Source organism: Cottoperca gobio, chromosome 16, assembly GCF_900634415.1.
Source record: "Cottoperca gobio chromosome 16, fCotGob3.1, whole genome shotgun sequence".
In the NCBI taxonomy this organism is placed as follows: Eukaryota; Metazoa; Chordata; class Actinopteri; order Perciformes; family Bovichtidae; genus Cottoperca; species Cottoperca gobio.
Window position 1 is genome coordinate 18,271,182 of NC_041370.1, and position 18,699 is coordinate 18,289,880.

General features: G+C 39.1%; 1 protein-coding gene across 1 annotated transcript; it reads right to left on the reverse strand.

Annotated features, from left to right (window-relative positions):
• Positions 1 to 294: 294 nt before the first annotated feature.
• sult2st3 (sulfotransferase family 2, cytosolic sulfotransferase 3) lies at positions 295 to 11,494 on the reverse strand. The gene is made up of 6 exons (XM_029451998.1): positions 11,287 to 11,494; positions 7,469 to 7,677; positions 7,098 to 7,224; positions 6,797 to 6,891; positions 5,757 to 5,937; positions 295 to 4,953 (listed from the first exon to the last, which is right to left on the reverse strand). The coding sequence occupies exons 1-6, from the start codon at positions 11,423 to 11,425 to the stop codon at positions 4,838 to 4,840; spliced, it is 867 nt and encodes a 288-aa protein (XP_029307858.1). The 5' UTR covers positions 11,426 to 11,494; the 3' UTR covers positions 295 to 4,837.
• Between the last annotated feature and the right edge of the window lie 7,205 nt (positions 11,495 to 18,699).

An 18,699-nucleotide genomic window follows, 5' to 3' on the forward strand; every position in this document is an offset into this window, starting at 1 on the left:
GGCGCTGCTTTGAGAGAGCGTAGCCTTTCCTAGGACCACCGTAACAGATAAAGAGTTGTTCTGACTGTTGTATGCATGCGGTATACCCGATATAAGCTCTGAGGGCTCTTGACCTTTCCTCCCCGTCTCCTACGGGGGGTTCAAACTGTGCCAACTGGATAGGCCGATTCAGATGGGGGCCTTGGGGCACTCGAGGGGTGCAACCTCAGAGCTCCCTTTAAGAAGAGGAATACCAGCCTGTGGCTATTATTGCATATTTTAATCTGAAAAGAGATGGACCAGGAATGCCTTGGGTTAAATATCAAATCATTTATTTACATCAAAAGTGCAGCAAAACATAAAACTCTACTCATGAGGGCCGATCGGCTTCACTGTTCCACAGACCACCGAAGTAGTTAACTGTGTTGCAGTTTCAACTTCGTGTTCCATGTATATAAGGATAAAGTACATCATCACTGTAGCGGTAACAAACAAAATTTGTAACAAACGTGGCAATTGAATTTTGTATAATTTCATATAGAAAATATGTTGAGCTGGGTTTTATGGGTATTTTACTACCAATACTTTCACCCAGAAAGGTTTAAAAAAAAAAAACTGAATAGATCGGAGGATAAAAGAAGAAAAACTTGCACACAAAATATCTAAGTCAGGAGGAATTAGTTCAGATTTGTCACAATTTAAACAATTTAATATTTACTTAATTAATTTAGATCGTGCCAAAACAAGATTAGTGACACATTTGTCATCTCTTCCATCAATTAATGTCAGGAACACACCTGTCATGATTAGGAGGTGCAATCATTGTCACTTTTGCCTTATAATAAATGCCCAGTACATCACCTGCTAAGGCTGTTTGTCTGATCCTGGAAGCATTGTCTTTCTGTGGTGTGTTGCCGAATAAACGCCAGTTTCTGTGAATGTACACAGACTCTCTATGATGAGATAAGATAGAAAACAGTCAGATATGGCAGTGGCAGAGGTCCTTCAAAGTGCTTTACAGACAAAAGATAAGACATAGAAGTACAAAACGATAAATAAAAGAACGGACACGTTTTATAAAATTGCAGACAAGTTTAAAACCAAATTAAATAAATTAAAATATCATGACAGATTCATGAAAAGCTGTGGGAAAGTTTGAAAAATGTTCAGTGCTTTAGTTCCAAGAGGAGCTGAATCCATCAGTAGGCAGCATAATGGCTGAATGAATTCAAATGTTTCAGCACATTTGAATTGAACTCTTGGCACCACTAACTGACTATTCCCTGCAGATCTGAGAGACCTACCCAGCTTGTATTCAGCAAACATATCTGTGATATATTTGTGGCCCAGATCATTGAGTGACTTATAGACAACAAGAAGGGCCTAAAAATCTATTTTATATCTAACTGGAAGCCAATGCAGGGATCTAAGAATTGGGGAAATGTGTCCTCTCTTCTTGGTGTTGAATGAGTTGCCGCTTTCTAATGGTCTTATTGGGGATGTCAGCAAGGTGTGCATTACAGAGGTCCACCCTACTGTTATAGCAATATATCATATTTAGTCTCATTTAACCACAACAACCTTGTAAGCTTTGAGTTTGTGTGTTTTTAGCAAGAATGTTTTGATCCTGGAGTGAACTTTCACTATGAGGCCAAGCAGTAAATTTCCATTATAATTTGACTTCTTTGTTAGTTTTCGTAGCCTCCTCGACATCACCTGGATTATGAAACTGCTGGATTACATTGTTTCTGACCCCTCTACACTACCATGGGGATCATCAAACTTTTCATATGGATTGCTCTGTGTTTCATGTCTACACTATATCTCTGGTTTTGTTTGTCTGCTCTCCCTCTCATTGTTTTGCTGTTTTTATCTCCTGTATTTTGTAAGGTGTCCTTGGGTGTCTTGAAAGGCGCCTCCAAATAAAATGTATTGTTATTATTATTATTAGTTTTGTTCTCTGTCTGTAAAACATCTGTGGTAGAGTTAGTCTTGACCGTTCAGGTTCCAATTAACCTCTCTTCCTTCTCTTGAGATAATGCCATGGGAAGAATATTCACAGAAAGATGTGTTCCTCGCACCTCCACATTCTTTCGGATAGATAATCTCATTGTGTGTTTATATAAGTAACCTGTATTTTCTATTGTTCTTGGTCAGACTCGGCAGACTGTTGCTATGTTTTTGGATTCCAGAATGATGACTTTGTTACAGCTTCAATGTGGCCAATGAAATTTAAATCTTTATCAATGATTACACCAAGGTTCTTGACATAGATGTTTGTTTTTATTCCTCAAGAATAAAGCGCAGACATTACTTTTTTTTATTGCCGATGACAATTTTTTGGAGTCTTATCTTTGTTTAACTGAAAGAAATGTTGTTAGGTAATATAAGGTAAGATAAGATACGATAAGATGGGAAACATAAATAATAGATAAGATGCTTTATTGTCAGTGCATGTTAATTTGTTTGGAAGCAATCCACACCACTTAGCAGCATATTTAAGTGTAACCCTCCTGTTATCCTTGGGGTCAATTTGACACCATTCAATGTTTAACGTATCTAAATAAATGGTTGACATAATATTGCAGACACGTTACTTTCCAAAAATAGAAAGTTAACATGGTTCCGCTCCCCACTTGAACATCAGGGTAGAATTAATGCTGCTAGTGTGATAAAGATGGTTCCAGGCCCCACAAGATAAGCTGTCAGCCATGTCCAAGACATAAAGTCAGCATTCGAGCTCTTCGTAACACCACCAATTGAGAAAGATGACAAATTTAGAGGGGAGGCGCGTGTAATGTAGGACTTGCAAGCCTACATTGGGTTGCTCATTTTGGCAGGAGTGTACAAATCAAAAGGAGAAGCAGCAGCAAGCCTTTGGAATGCCCCCCCAGGGCAAAATCCACATTTTATATTCAATATTCACATATCATATTGTTAACTGCCGTAAACTGTAATCTGATAATATTCACGATTAAGTTTCTTCAGTGTCACCGGGAAGTCAGTTTCAATGTTGAATGACAGACGAAAATCGTAGCAGCAATATAGCTGAAAACACGGAGAAAGAATTGAAAAAGAAACCCATGTTTCTCACTAAATAAGTGCAACTTCTCAAAAAGAAGCAGTTCAATGGAACTACAAAGTTTTAGTGTTATATGACAAATAATTGGTATGACATGATTTCAGTGATGGATTCTAAACATCTGAAATGTAGCATTTAAGTGTTTTTCAGGCAGTTTTCAGCTTTATTGTTCCTCTTTATATAGGCTTTTGAAAAATGTTTGCACTTGACAGAAAATATTCAAAGGAGGATACAATATAGCTAAGGACAGTACCAGACTGTACAACAGTACATCTGGATACTGTCAATAGTGCAGCAGTAGAAGTTGAGCCACAGTTTTTGGGGGAGTCTGTTGAGCTTCATGATCCTCAATTAAAGTTTTACTATTATTCCTACTTTTGTGTATGTCTATGAATCGGTTAGCCCTTGTCCCCAAGACCGTCTTTGTCCAGATAACATTATGAGTGAATGTATTTGTTGCAAGATTGGCTACTACGAGTGTACTGAGTCTAAATAAACAGCGATGATGTGTGTCTCTCCACCGGCTCTCCCTCCCCTGAGTTATGACACTACTTCAATTACATGGAGGCCTTTTGTGCCCGGGGAAGGTGTGTGAGGGTGTGTGTGTGTGTATGTGTGTGTGTGTGTGTGTGTGTGAGTGTCTTCTGAGGCAGACATGTGGTGCAGACAAGTTTGTACATGTTTGCCTCAAGCCATATCTTTTACAAAAGGTAAGACAGAAACACTGGACCAATCATACAGCTTTTAGGTTAGAAGCCTGACCTTTTCTTTTAAGGTCAGCCAGACAGGTAGTGTGCACTGGACTTGAATTTAGAAGTTGTTGTAATGAAGGGTGAAGGATAATGAGAGCATTAAAACTATGGAATAACTGATTTATGGAATATGCAGGTAGTAAAATATAATTCAGGCTTTGTTAAACCTTTGTGTCATATTTAACAGTCTTTCTCCAACATTTATTTCCCCAGGTCTTTCAGGTTTCTGCCACACAAACAATAATGGAGGTAAATGGAATTTATTTTATATTGCCAATTTAACATAGTCACTCAGATTAGATAAATGTTTGCATTATTTAGAAACCAAATCAGTCTTCAGACATATCCCTTACAGAGAAAACTTAAAAGAAAAAGAATACTAAGTAGATTTGACATTTGCGTTAGTATATTTAGGCCAAAGCAAGCATGCAACAAGTCATTCAAGATATTGAGTATATCAATCCAGTAATAATTAAATAATAATGAATTCAGAGTTAAAACACCAGAATAATACTAATAGTAATATAAAATAAGAAAAAGAGTTTAATTAACATTCATTGTTAAAATAGCATCAATAATCCAGTCAAAAAACATAAATGAAAGTATATAAATGTGTACGATTATAACACACTAACAATACAACTGATTAGATGTGTAAAATACAATGATAGTTCAATAAAATGTAATAAATCGTTAAACCCGATAATACATTAATAAACTATATTTATGTCAATTTCAATTATGCAAGTTAGTCGCAAAAACATTTTGTATTTGTTCCACAGTAATTACTTATCAGTAATTACACACTCATTAATTAGTACACACAAGGCAATTATGCAGGAATGCACAAAAACATTATGTTCTTTTCTTTCCAATAGAAACATTATGTAGGGATTTTATGCAAGCTAGCAAGAAGATAGCGTTTAAAATCAATAAAATGCCTTTACTCATTCCTGGTTTCCTATTCAGTTTCCTACTTGCCTTGATTATTTATATTTTTCTTCTTTACCTATCCGGTTAATGGTCAATCCAGGTTCCATGGCAGAGAGAAACTCTCACTGTCCAAATCTTTACGAATGGCCGATGTGAATTTGGCCAGTTGCTCTGAGTTGAAATGGTTTTTCCAGTCTCCCAGAACACCTAATACAAAAACGCACACACACAAAGATTTACAGGTTCCATAAACCTTATGAAGTGAATGGTGAATATATATTTACGTAAAAGGTTTTCATCAATACATTTTTTTCTGTGAAATAAGCAAGTAACCTGTTTTGACAAAGATTCGAATTAAAGAACTGTTAAGAACCGAAATCGATAAAATCCAAACGATACCCAACCCCAACCATCCTGAAACCTGCTGAAGTGACACAGACAGGGTCCAACATACGGGGCAGTAAATACAATCAGCCAGATCGCATCACTGCTCACAAAAGTAAAAGTAAAAATAATAATGATTACTTAAATAAAATAATTTCCCAGACCTTGCTTCACGAGAGACATACTGACTTCACTCTGCTCTACCGAGTCTGTCTCACAGTACAGTACAGCGCGCTGCGTGAAGACAGACAGGCAGGCTTGTTTACTTCAGAGAAAATGGCGGCCAATATAAGCAACATACGAGTTAAAACGCTAATTACCATTCATTGCGTGTTGGAGAAAAATATACGACTGGGTTGAGAATGGTGGCTGGTGTCATAAGAGTAGCGGGGCCGCCGTGTGTGGAGAAAGTCAGTGTGAGAGAGAGAGACACTGCTGCAAACCTGCAGTCCATGGGGCACGGTCTGCCAGAGAGAGCACCAATGTGCGCGTTTAGGAACTGATAAACAGAACCGAAGTTCTCTTGTTTTTTAGGGTACCAGCTACCTCGTATTTTGGATTTGGTTCTTACCTGCAACCGAGTTTCGGTTCCCAACCCTAGTGATGATGGACACATAAAGCCTCACCTTTCCGGAGGAATGGAGATTTGTCGGCGTCCATGTACATCTTCGGTACCAGGCTGAAGTTGGACATTTTGTTGGTCTTCATGGTCTTGAAAGAGCAATGTTCTGCTATCTTCTGAATGGTGTCTTCACTCAGATTACGGCCCAGGAAATCTGACATCTGCCTGAGAGCTGCAGGAAGGTCCTAATAACGGGGGAAATGGACAAATGTTCTTTCATTTATCTTATAATGGACATTCTCTAATGTATGGGATTTCTATGATGAGGGCCCATTGCGAACGCCTTGATGGTGAGCTTAAATTCGACTGGCTATATTTAAGTAGCATTGCTGTGGGTTTATTTACTGCTCGTCTACACAGGAGGCGTTTAAGCAGTTTGCTCGTCACAATTGTAATGCAACAATATAGACATATCAGTATATGTAACACATTCATCAAGTACTGAACTGACAGAAGCACACAGGCACAGACTGAAACACAATATTAGGCAAAATAAATAACAAATGGAAAATCCTGTCCATTTCTTGGAACTGTAGCAGACCTGCTGGTGGTGCACCACATGGCTGCTGCTCTAAGAGACAAGTTTGTTAAGCAAAAGGGTCAACAACACATTTAATGTTCAGTCAACCAGTAAAGTGGAATTAAAAAATAGTTTTTGTGGGATTGACATTTTACTGAATTTTAAAAAGACAGGAATATATACAAACATAAAACAAGGAATTAAAGGATAATATATACGTATATGACTTAAAATAGAGGACTAAAACAAATTAAAATACAAGTAAAAAAAGAGTAGAAAAGAGTGTGTAATTGGGACCAAGTGAGTAAATGCATGGGTGTACATGGAAGGGAGATAAGCAATGGATTTGTCCTTAAGGGCCATTAATGTAGTGGAGAAATATCTCCTGTTTCAAATAACACCATTCTATCCCGCCCAGCAAAGAGAAGGATACCTATTCATATGCCGCCGTCCTAGCACGCAGATTATGCCAGTCTGTGAATGATGGTGCGTGAGCGGACTTCTGAGTTCTGGGGGAGTTTTACCTGAACCATTTCTTCATATGTGATGTACATTAGTCTGTTTCCCAGCTCTGCACTTTTCCAGCCCTTCACATGGTCTGTCCATTTTCCAAACAGCACTACAGACAACAGGGACAACAGACCACAGTTTAAACAACCGCTGCTATTCTTTATATACAAAAAAGAAGAGCCTACAAAGATGACTTTCACTTGCTTTCAACACGCAAAATGTGTTTACATGGTAATACACCAGAATGCTGAATCACTCTACTGCTGTAATGTATACATTTTCCAGACTAAACTCTTATGGGAGGAAACCTCTGACCTTTGCCCTCAAGGAATGTGTCCACAAATTCATCAAAGGTTCTTGGATCCTCAAGGAATGCTGCCATCTTATGGAAGTAGTATGAAGACACGAGGATGTCCTTAGGGTTCCTCATGACATAGATCACCTATGGCAGAGACACAAGAGACTAATTCAATAACATAACAGATTAAATGTCTATTAAATATTAACTATGCAATGTCACCATGACAAAGTTAATGTTAGTTACAGACAAATACTCAACAGAAAGGAAGCGGTCATAGAAACACCACAAGGAGCTCCTCTAACCGTAAAAAAAGAAGAAAAACTACAGAAAAAGAACAGAAGAGAGGTTCTCAGAGGAATACCACACAAAGCCTCCACCCTTTTACCTTGGCTTTGGAGGTGTGGAAGGAGGGGGGCATGAGTTGGTAAGGGAAATGTGTGACCATAGCCCGAGGAGAGGCCATCTTATCCACAAGCAATGCTAATCTTTTCTCCTCCAGCCACGGGACCCTGTCCCAGTTAGGGATGGTGTGGATCGGGGTCAGATCCCCCCCATTAAGTAACAGTGGGAGGATCTCCTGCATCCAGATTGTACCTGCAAAAAAGAATAGAACAACAGATAATACATAGCCACAATAAAGTATGGTGGGGGTTTTTTCTGCAAACCAGAGTGTATTTCACCGTTGTTTCTGACCATGAGTAGCCACAACTAGGGTGTGTGACACAATATATATATCTCAGTATTTTCTCCGGTGGGCTAAATGTTCAGTTGTACTTTTATTAAAACGGATATCATATCATATGACATGGTCAAGCTATGTTTGAGACAAATTATTATTATTTAATTCAATATATTCAACTGCATAATCATGCTATTTTCACCAATTTGTTGTTTTAGATTAATGTTAAGTGTTATTGCGTAATTATTAATTGTACTTTGTCTAACAGACCAGACCTAGGTTGCATCCCATGACAATTATGAACATGTCCTCAGCCTCAAATGTTGGTGTTGAGAAGCTGTATTGTTTATTCCTATAAAAACTGAAACCTTCCCTGTACATTTACTACTACTTGACAACTTAATTGTTTATTACTCCTCTGCTCCTGCCGAACCTGTCACAACTGTCTGCTCCAACTGTCAACCTCTCGCTCGACCACACACACTAATATAGTAGTCAACACCCTACAACTACACGATTTAATCTGTGCCATATTTCACTTTGATAAAGGATTACAAAAAATAAAGGACCCCCCCCCTCTCCTCACCACCTCCCCCCAGGACACTGTTCTGGTGCCCTCCATCATAACCAGTGGAGATTTTTGTGTGTTTTGGTGGGAATTCTCATTTATTTGTTTATTTTTATAATTATTATCTTATTACAAGATGTGTTATTACTAACTGCCATTATCACAAATATTACTAACTGCCATTTATATACACACACAGGTATTGTCTGTCATGACAATGAGAATTATTGTTAGAATTTATCATTATCATAATCATTATAATAATAGCCATTACAATGACCATTATCATCAGGAGTAGGATGATATTGTATATTAATACTATAATCATAAACACTTTTATTATTATATATTATAATAAATGTTATAATGGACTATCAAATCAATTATTACATGGATTATTATTAGGATAAAAAGACAACTGATACTATTATTGTTCTGGTGGTGGCAACATATATGGCCATTTATTATTATTATTATTATTATTATTATTATTATTATATATATATATATATATATATATATTCCCTGCCCTACCCTGATCAGACCTCTGTTGTGCCTCTTCTCTACTACATACCCATCAATTAAACCCATGTTGTATTCATACATTTCTTTGCTTAAAAATATATATACAATTATTGTCCCCTTTGTTTTTTATCATTTACCCATGTCTTACTTTGTATACGCTCTTTTGCCTGTTTATGTGACAATAACTTGTCTTCCCTTTTTCTTTAATCACTTTTAACACGCAAAAAAAATCAACAAAAGCCAAAGTAGCCTAACACTAGCCTAACAGTACCAAAGGTGGGTGGACGACCACAGAGAACAGTTCTCCTCCTCAGGCAGCTTTGATGCAGATCAAACACCTGATATATCTGCATTTTCTGATGTAAAGTCCAGACATCTGGAGCTTTAGGGAACCAAAACATGGCCACAGATATTATCTATCGTTTTTATAAAGCCTACACAGACTTATATATTGCATCATGGTGAATTTACATGCTCCTTGTGTTAACCGCTAGAAAAATACAATGTATCCACAAAAGTAAGTGCTGCATCTCCCGGGGACTAGTGGAACAGCTGAAAAGATATGAAAATAAAATACACTATACCTGACTTGGGGTAAGTCACAGCCAACACATCGGTGTCTTCCACAGAGAATTTTTGGGCGTACTCCAAGCTCTCCATGGACTGAGCCCCAGAGGACAAATTAATGTCATGGTAACGGATGTACTTGTCGGTGGACATGACTGTGCTCAGATCAAGGTATTGAAGCTGACTCTGGTAGCTTACAATCTGCTCCTCCCTCTCTTGCAGCCACAGTTTCTACTTATATATGTAGTCCATTACCCTGATCTCATTATTATTAACGATTCCTGCTATCAAGACTGTGTCATCATGATGTTAATCTATAAAAATCAATGCAAATCATTGGCAGCTAGCAGGCCCAAGGGATGTCCCAATCACCACAAATCAACATTTAATTGGCTGATTGATTTTGTTGTCACTCTATTTTTATTACGGGTGTCACGATTCTCCAAATCCACGATTACATTTTAAGGTTACAATTAAAAATTTTTGGTTTATGTTATTTACATTTTCAAATTCTTCTTTAAAAAGAGCTGCATGGTATCAAGTGTGATAGTCAAGGTCAAACAAGTGGATTACAGTATAAAAAGAGGACAAGTTATAGCTTTCTATTAAAATTGAGAAAACTGTCTTTCTTACAGTTTTCTCATCTTATATGTGTAGTTACGGTAACAGGTACAAACAGTATACAACATTTTAACAAATACATTTTAACAAGTGCGGAGGAGTGTACACTTAAAGTGTAACTTGTGTTGTGACATAACAAAAGCTTCAGTATAAATTCCTGGTGCAATAACTGACATTAAGTGAGACTCTGTGTTGTTTGTAACGCAATGTAAGACTATATTACCGCAACAGGAGAGACCTAGGATGTCCTGAGCCACAAGAAGAGTGGATTCATAAAATCTGAGGCAAAACTCCTTTAGGAAACTTGGAGACCATTCAAAATTCAATTGTGTGTTACCTAATAACTTGCACGTTTTATTTAATTGATTAAAATGCAGTCATAGTGTCAAAATAAACACTAAATATACTGTGTGAAACACCCAAGTCTGTTATTTATATATTAGTTAATTTGATAGGGACAGAGCACGATAATAAACATTAGTATACAAATACAAGACGTATACATGCCAGAGTTAGCAAAAATGCAAATGTTGCTTGTTTAACAAGTATTATGATAGATGGAGAGAGAGAGAAAAAGAGAGTATGGTATTTTCTTGTACTTTGGGGGTCTCACCACCAGGGACACACTGCAAAGCCATGAACAAGTGCATTTTGCATAATATGTCACCTTTAAATTAAGTTTGTCTCAAACTATAGTAAATTATCATCAAGGATAGTTTACTGGTCAGACCAAACACACGTTTTGTGAATAATCATTGGTTATAGCGCTAGATCCGACACCAAAGGGAAAACATTAATAGAGACAGGACAGTGTCTTTTGCAGAAGCTCACTTAATCAAACAAGCCAGTACAGCAAGTCGCTGATCCTCTGAAGCTCTGCAGCTATTTTCTGAGGGCGTTTCCTGCAGTCTCTTCTCTTTTACAGCTAATTCACTAGTCAGAGTACAGGACATACTTTACTCTCATTGTTCCCAGGGATATTTGGGGTTATAGCGAACTGTAGGGCAAAATAGGTTATATAAACCTAACCTTAATGTAGCGTTAGAAATCTTATTGAATGACACTGACACTTTCGAGTGGAGTTGCAGAAAACAACACTTATGCAACTCTGCTGGAACAAAGCAGAGAAAAAGGACAGACAATCAGGACCCGAAGCAGTAAAATCTAGAATTGTTTGTTACATAACGTTGACTAAGTTGATGGCGATACTCAACTAAAACAAACTCGTCTTTCAGACACTGACCTGACTTTGGGTATACGACAGCCATGACGTCCTCGTCTTTAAACTTGAATTCCTGCGCAAACTCCAAGCTTTCTAAGGAGTGAGTCTCTTTAGGAAACATCAATCCTTTATAGTTCAGATATATCTCTTCAGAGGACATGTTACCAGCTATAGTTGCAAGGACTCAAGCAAAGCACTGGTATGAATAACAAGAAATCGCGAAAACAATCATGAAGAGGTGGCTCCACTGCTGCATTCAAATCTATGGGAGAAATTGCAACTAAGAATTAAAGGCATTACCAAAGGCACCTGAAGGCAGCGTATTACTTATCTCTGATCAGTGAGAGCCTACGTGTAAAAAGAAAGTTCATAGACTATGTCAGGGGTCGGGAACCTATGGCTCGCAGACAATTTTGAGCTGACATTTTTAAACATGATTAACAAGTAATATATAATTATACTGTGTCATTTAGAGTAAAACATTTAGCAGCGGATTTTGTTTTACTTCTCCCCTCTCCTTTCCTCCACTCCGTCTCTGACTGTAACTGTGTGCGTGTGTGTATCTGTCTGTGCGTTTTGTGTGCGTGTCAGTGTGTGTAGGGGGCGGAGCCCTGCACTTTTCGAAACAGCAGAGGAGAAACTGCGCAAAGCAAGCAGTAGACCAGGGGTGTCAAACTCAATCACAGAGAGGGCCAACATTAAGGCATCGTTTCGGGGGTGAAGCTTGGAAACTGCAGCGCTCACAGAGTCACACTTTGCTTTGAGTGTGTCATTACACTGGAGGTCAACCAGCTCCATTTGGATGTTCACATGTGCTGTTTCCACGTCAACTGCAAACGGATTGCTGAGCAGTTCATGCGCAGTCGGGAATAACAGCGGTGGAGATGGTTGTCAGTGTTTGGAAACACGTAGTGACCAAAGTTTTCCTTCTGCATCAGAGTCTCCCACAGGCAGCTCGGCTTGGAAAGCTCTCACTGCATCATACATGTCCTGTGATCACACGGCCCTGAAGCTGCAGGTTTAACAGTGAGATGCTTCGTTATGTCGCACAAACAGGCCAGCTCCCATCCACACTTTTCGTCCCAGAGATCTGTGGTGAGCCATCGCACCGCCATATTCAGAATGTATCTCCTCAGGAAAAGACTTACATTGACTCTTAGAAAGTGTCCTGTCTGTGTTACGGTGCTTATTACATGTTCCATCTCCAGAGCATCCTGGTGCTCTTTTCATCACATCGCAGGCTCTGTCTGTCGTCAGTCCCGTCAGTTTGTCCCGGGACAGTTTCATTTTTCACACATTTAGATACTTCCTCAAATATGTATTTTCCCGTGGTTGTGCCATGCATTGATTTAATTACCAAAACCAGCGGGCCAGTTATGATAGACATGATATTTTCTCGCGGCTGGATATAATTGTGGCCTTGAGTTTGACACCTGTGCAGTAGACACAGAAACGTGCACATAAATTAGATAAATAACATAAGCGGGGTTCCGTTGGGGGGGGGGGGGCACAGACAATGGTAGGGGAAACACTGATAGCGCTTTTAGTACTAGACGTGATATACTTAAAACTCAATTTTATTAAAAAATATGGCTCTCAAGGAAATACATTTAAAAATATTTGGCTTTTATGGCTCTCCATGCCAAAAAGGTTCCCGACCCCTGGACTATGTTAACCTGTTTGTATAGTTTCTGTTTAGTGTGACAATATGGACCATATGGACCATATCGACACACTGATAACAGCTTCTCTAATTTTATGGGAGAGTAAAAGCTGCTAACTTGCATATTTCACAGTAAGGCTTTATGAACCAGTTGGTAGGCATACTTGCAAAAAATAAAACTTTAGCCTAAGTTTAAGCAATTCAAAAGACTAATTCAAATGAATTGAATCAACAGAAGCTACACCAAGTAGCCTTAAACATCACAGAATAGATTCTGTGCATGTGACTTCACGCTTATTTCCCAACCCGGAATTCAGCCATGTTGGATGGTATACACAACCAAGACTGCGGCCGTGTGAGTTGCTGCAACGCTTCGTAATTTTCTTTGTATTTAAACGTCTAAGATTGAAAGAAAATTCCAATCTTGTGCGTAGTGTATAATTGTGGTAATAACGCTACTCGTGACCCAGAGAAACGGTTCTTTAGATTTCCTACAATCATCAAAAACAACGATCCACAAAAGAGGGATGAATTGCTGTCTACCGAAACGTCCGTAAGCTGGTTTAGCAACATAACTCGTGAGGATTTAACAGAAGAAAAAGCACTATTCACCCGTGTGTGTGGCGTCCATTTTATATCTGGTAAGAGCTCATGCTAAAGCTATGTTTTCAATGTTTACGTTAAACATTTGTGCTTATGATATACCCAAACACTGTAAGACCTTACTTCTCGTCACTAGGAGAAGCGGCAAAGCTTTATGATAGCAGCCATTTGCTCTTTTCTTCTGTGCATGTTTTTGTTTTGCTTATTCTTGAGACTACTTCACTTGCGAAAAGCAAAGCGCAAATGTGAGAACATGCTCCGCTTAATCCAGCCATACAATCACAGTGTGCGAAGATAACATCGCCGCTCTTCTCACTCACAAACTACGGTTTAAGCGATGTATCTCGAGCTCTTTGCGAGTGATTTACACGGGCATGGACGAGCACCCTGTCATCTTTCACTGGTTTGGTAAGAAGACTACCAACCCAGCCAGAAACAAAGACATTATAAGCATCTAAGCTCTCGTATGCCTTCATTTGTGCGTTGGTTGCCCACAACGTTTGTAGCACAATGTAGTTCACAATATCCGGATATTCAATCGGCGGTAATGAATCTAAATCCTCAATATAATCTGACGGCTTTAGCGTGTACGGGTCAAGGCCGCAAATTCGGACTTTTTCTCTGAATCTTGCCTTTGCAGAGGACTCCAGAGAGTCAAAATACTTTGAAGAAGTCGGAGTTGTATTATTGTTGTTGTTGTTCGCTTTAGACGCCATTGTTGATTTGTTTTCCAACCAACATGGCGTCGCACGCATAGTCACACAGTTTTGTCACGTGTTTGCACACTGCCTATACAAGCATATAGGTCAGGGGTCACTAACAGGCGGACCGTGGTCCGAGTCCGGACCCAGACGCCGACCTATATGGACCCGGACCCGGACCGGTACTTCTATTTTAACGTTGCATTTTATTAGCTTTGCGCATTCACATTCGCTCCGCTCTGTATCACGAAGGGCGGTGCTTCGCACACACCCACACACACAAACAGAGGGGAGGAAAGGAGAGGAGTGAACTAGAGAATCACCGCACTCGTTTTTACAGCACTGGTTTAGCGGTTCAGGAAACTCACAGAGTTAAGTCATCCCACGTGATGCTCCTCAGCCAATCAAATCTGTGCATTCCAACCTGCAAACATTGCGACTCTGAATACAGACAGATAAGAGGTGAGAGACAGACGGAAAGACGAGTTAGCGATACAGGGAGAGAAGACGGAGAAAGGGAGAGAAACACAGACGAAGAGACGAGTGAGCGACAGACAGGGAGATAAAAATAACTACTCATGGCGCTCTCCAAGAAGAGAAAAGTCAACAGAGCTTTCAACCCAGGATGGACTCATTCATGTTCATCCTTCCCACTGGGAGCACAACACCTGTGTCTCATATGCTCAGAGACCGTGGTGCTCATTAACAGTGGTGATGTGAAACGCCACTGTGAGACAAAGCACAACGTTTTTGACCAAACATACCCACTCAAGTCTGAACTGAGGGCACAGAAAATAAGCACTCAGAGCCCAATATGATTTTGATTTGTTACAAAATAGAGCAAATAGGCCACCTGTCAGCATCAGCCACAGAGAAAAGTTTAACCCAGGATGTGGTAGTCTGGTTTAAACTGTTCAATTGTTAAGATGTGTTGAGAGTTAAATCAAGATGTGAAACAGTTAAAGAAAAAGAGAAACTCAAGCTGCTGCTACACTTTATTTTATTTTTCTAAGATTAATCACTTTATTTTAAGATGCACAATTTTTCAAAAGCTATTTTATTTATTTTCTCAATTTTGTTTTTAAATGCAGCCCGAGAAGAACATCATACATATCTACAGTATTATATATATATATATATATATATATATATATATATATATATATATATATATATATATAGTTCAATGTTAAGTGACAATAAATATTGTCTAAATGTTTTTAAATTGTACTTTCTTTATTAGATTTGACAGTCAGTTGTTCATTACATGCAGACGTTGATACAGCTACTAGGCTGCTTCAATATGTATCACACTAATTCATAACTCAAGTTAGACATTATGATGCTCCGGACCTTTGCTTGTGGAAATTTTCTCGAACTGGACCTTTTAGAATTTTAGTTGAATACCCCTGCTGTAGGTGGTGGTTTTTTTAATCAATTAGTTAGTGGACTAGTGGCGACAGAATGTTGGCGCAGCCTCGGCTGTCTGGGCTGGACTATGGTGGTGTGCAACAGCAAGACTGACAGGGTCAGTGACACATTACACACATACAAGGTTATTTCTATAACCAGAGCTCACAGTGATTGGGATTGAAAAGTCTTGTAAGCCATTGTTTTACTTCTTTTCCAATTAAAACATTTTTGCCGTGGCATTTTGACCAAGACCGGCCAACAATACATACAGTACCAGTCAAAAGTTTGGACACACCTTCTCATTCACATTGACTGATACTGTATATATATACAGTATATATGTTGGCCCATATACATATATGTATATGTACATATACATATGTATATACCGTATATAAATATGTATATGTACACATACATATACATATATATATATACGGTATATATATATATATATATATATATATATATACGTATACATATACATATATATATACAGTATACATACATATATATATATACTGTATACTGTATACTGTATAGTGCTAGTCCACCCCTGAATCCATCCATCACTAGCGCAGATGGTTTTGTTCAGGCATTGACCTTGAATGGTTAGGGTCAGGATAGACCACTGGTGATGGGATACGACCTGAACAAATGGGGTAGTGACACAAACACCTGTTGTTTCTGCATGTTTTTGGTGCTCTTAGCACCGGATGTAAAGTCCAGACATCAGGTGCTTTAGGGAACCAAAACATGGCCACCACTATTATCTATCATTTATCTAAAGCTTACATAAAAATGTAAAGACTTTGATATTGCATTACTGTAAATCTACGTGTGTACGACATGCTCCAGCTAGAAAAAAACAGTGTACAGTATCTTCCACACAGAAGTTTTGGGCGTACTCCTAGCTCTCCGCACTGTGAGCTATGGGGGGCAGGGGAATGCCGTGGTACTGAATATCCTCGTGTGAGGACATGATGTTAGTCTGGTAGCCACTCGTTTCTCCTTCCCCTCTCTCTGAGGTACTCTAGGAGTTACATATAGTGCCTTTTCTCTAAGCTCATCTTTATTTGCTACTCTTGCTTGCAGGGCTGATTCTCGATTATATGCCGATTATTTTCTTGATTAATCGTTTCATCTTAAAATATCAGAAAATAGTGAAAAATGATTCCAAGGTAAAGTCTTTAAATATCTCGTTTTGTCAGTTCAAAATCCTTCATTGTGGGAGCACTTTAAATAGACTTAAGGGGCATCCAGATTAAATGGTCTCTCTCATTCTCACACACGCTCTCAAACATGATCAATGGTGGATAACAACTTTGAACAATTTCAACTTGGATGTATTCACAACTAGATGCTCTGCCTCGCTGGAACACTATCTGATGACAGTCAACATCATTTCATCGAACAGTATGCCGCCACCGTTTCAACTGTCAGACCTCTAACAGGGTGATTTGTAGCGTATATACTTGTTTTTTTCCCTCTCGTGTGCCTTTTGTAGTGCATTCATTTCAGGGTACAGCAGCCATTTTGTGTTTTGCTGCCAGCATCCATTATACAAGGTCACCAGAGGAGAGAGAGAGGGAAGGGGAGAGGGTGCATACGGTATGACCATGTTGTTCTCACATTTCTGTCTTTCCTCTCCTTTATATTTGGTTCCCACCGTAACCTGTTGTGCAGTCACACAACTTTGCAGTCACCTTCTCTCTTTCGAACTCCCCCTCCCCCCGTCGCCTGTGCATTACTCACTAATTGTCTCACTTGTTGGCTTTCTCTCTCTTTCTCTCCATTTTCTCATTTGGTTTCCCTGGGGGTTCGAACTCAAAATGGCTGCTCTAGTGACAAATGACATGGGCCATTCTGCTACATAAGAGATCTGGTGGGAACCAGCAATGTGCCTCTAAAAGTGGATCATTTAACAAATACTTCTGTACTAGTTTGCTGTGTACAGAAAATAATAGTGTTTAGTAGAGTAACATTAAGGTTGTCATGTGCAGTAAACTTTCTAATGTCAACCTCTTTGGACTGCAGACCAATCAGCGCCGATCTGGTATTTAGCACCCACTCTGTGGCCGCACACTCACACACTCTGTGGCACTCTCTCACAGACATGTCCCAGCTCATAGAGGCAGTATTGTTTAGCAAAGTAGTTACATGCTGTTAACTGCAGCTTGAAATCGGCTGACACTCATTAAAATGTAGGAAGAAAAGGCAGACAGACGGCCAGACCTATGAAGTTTAGTAAGGTTTGACCATTTACTACCTATTGCAGATTTACTGCACTGTGGTTTCACTAGTTTAACAAAGGAAGGGTCCACTTATATCTGAAACAGACTGACCTGCAGAATGAAGTACTGAAAACCCACAATAAGGCTGTCGTCATGATAACTGTCGGGAAAGCAACAGAGGCTTTCTAAAACTCATGCATGCTACTTTTGATCAAGATCAAATAGAACAGTCAAACAGTTTCATATAAAGTTCTCTCTTCAATGGTAGTGCCGTTATCTGTACTGCTCGCACTGATGTGAGCAAAATGCATGATTCAGATTTATGTAATGCATCCACCTCCTCCTCTGATCATTTCAATCTCTCCGTTCAACCTTCCTCCCTAATCCTCACTTCTGTCTCACCTCCCTGGTCCATAAATCTCCTTAATCACCAGCCTGAGATCCAACCAAACCTACGAGTCACTTGACATTGGGCGGTGCAACCATCCCTTCTTCTGATTGGTAACCAGTCAATTCGAGAAGCTATAATAGTGTTCAATCTTCATTAATGAGGAAGTACACCCGGTCTACTCTACTTCTCTCTTCATCCATCCTATTACTTCCTGTTCCTCATTCAATCTGTTAGGCTTATTTGCTTGGTCGTCCACATGCTCTCCTCTACCTGCTAAATCACTCTTGGTCCTTTAATTCTTCCCCTGGTTCATTCTTAACCGTCTCTCCTTCCCTTTTTGGCCCCATGAATATCATCCCCTTTAGCCCACCACCCAAACATCATTAAAATTCAACAATTCCTTCTCCCTGTCCTCGCCACTCTTTGTTG

Excerpts from the sequence above, each read along its gene's own strand:
- sult2st3 (XM_029451998.1), bottom strand. The coding sequence starts at position 11,425 with ATGTCCTCTGAAGAGATATATCTGAACTATAAAGGATTGATGTTTCCT. Across the intron at positions 7,678-11,286 it reads TGTCGTATACCCAAAGTCAG|GTACAATCTGGATGCAGGAG; the intron begins GTCAGTGTCTGA and ends TCTTTTTTGCAG. Across the intron at positions 7,225-7,468 it reads TCCACACCTCCAAAGCCAAG|GTGATCTATGTCATGAGGAA; the intron begins GTAAAAGGGTGG and ends TCTCTGCCATAG.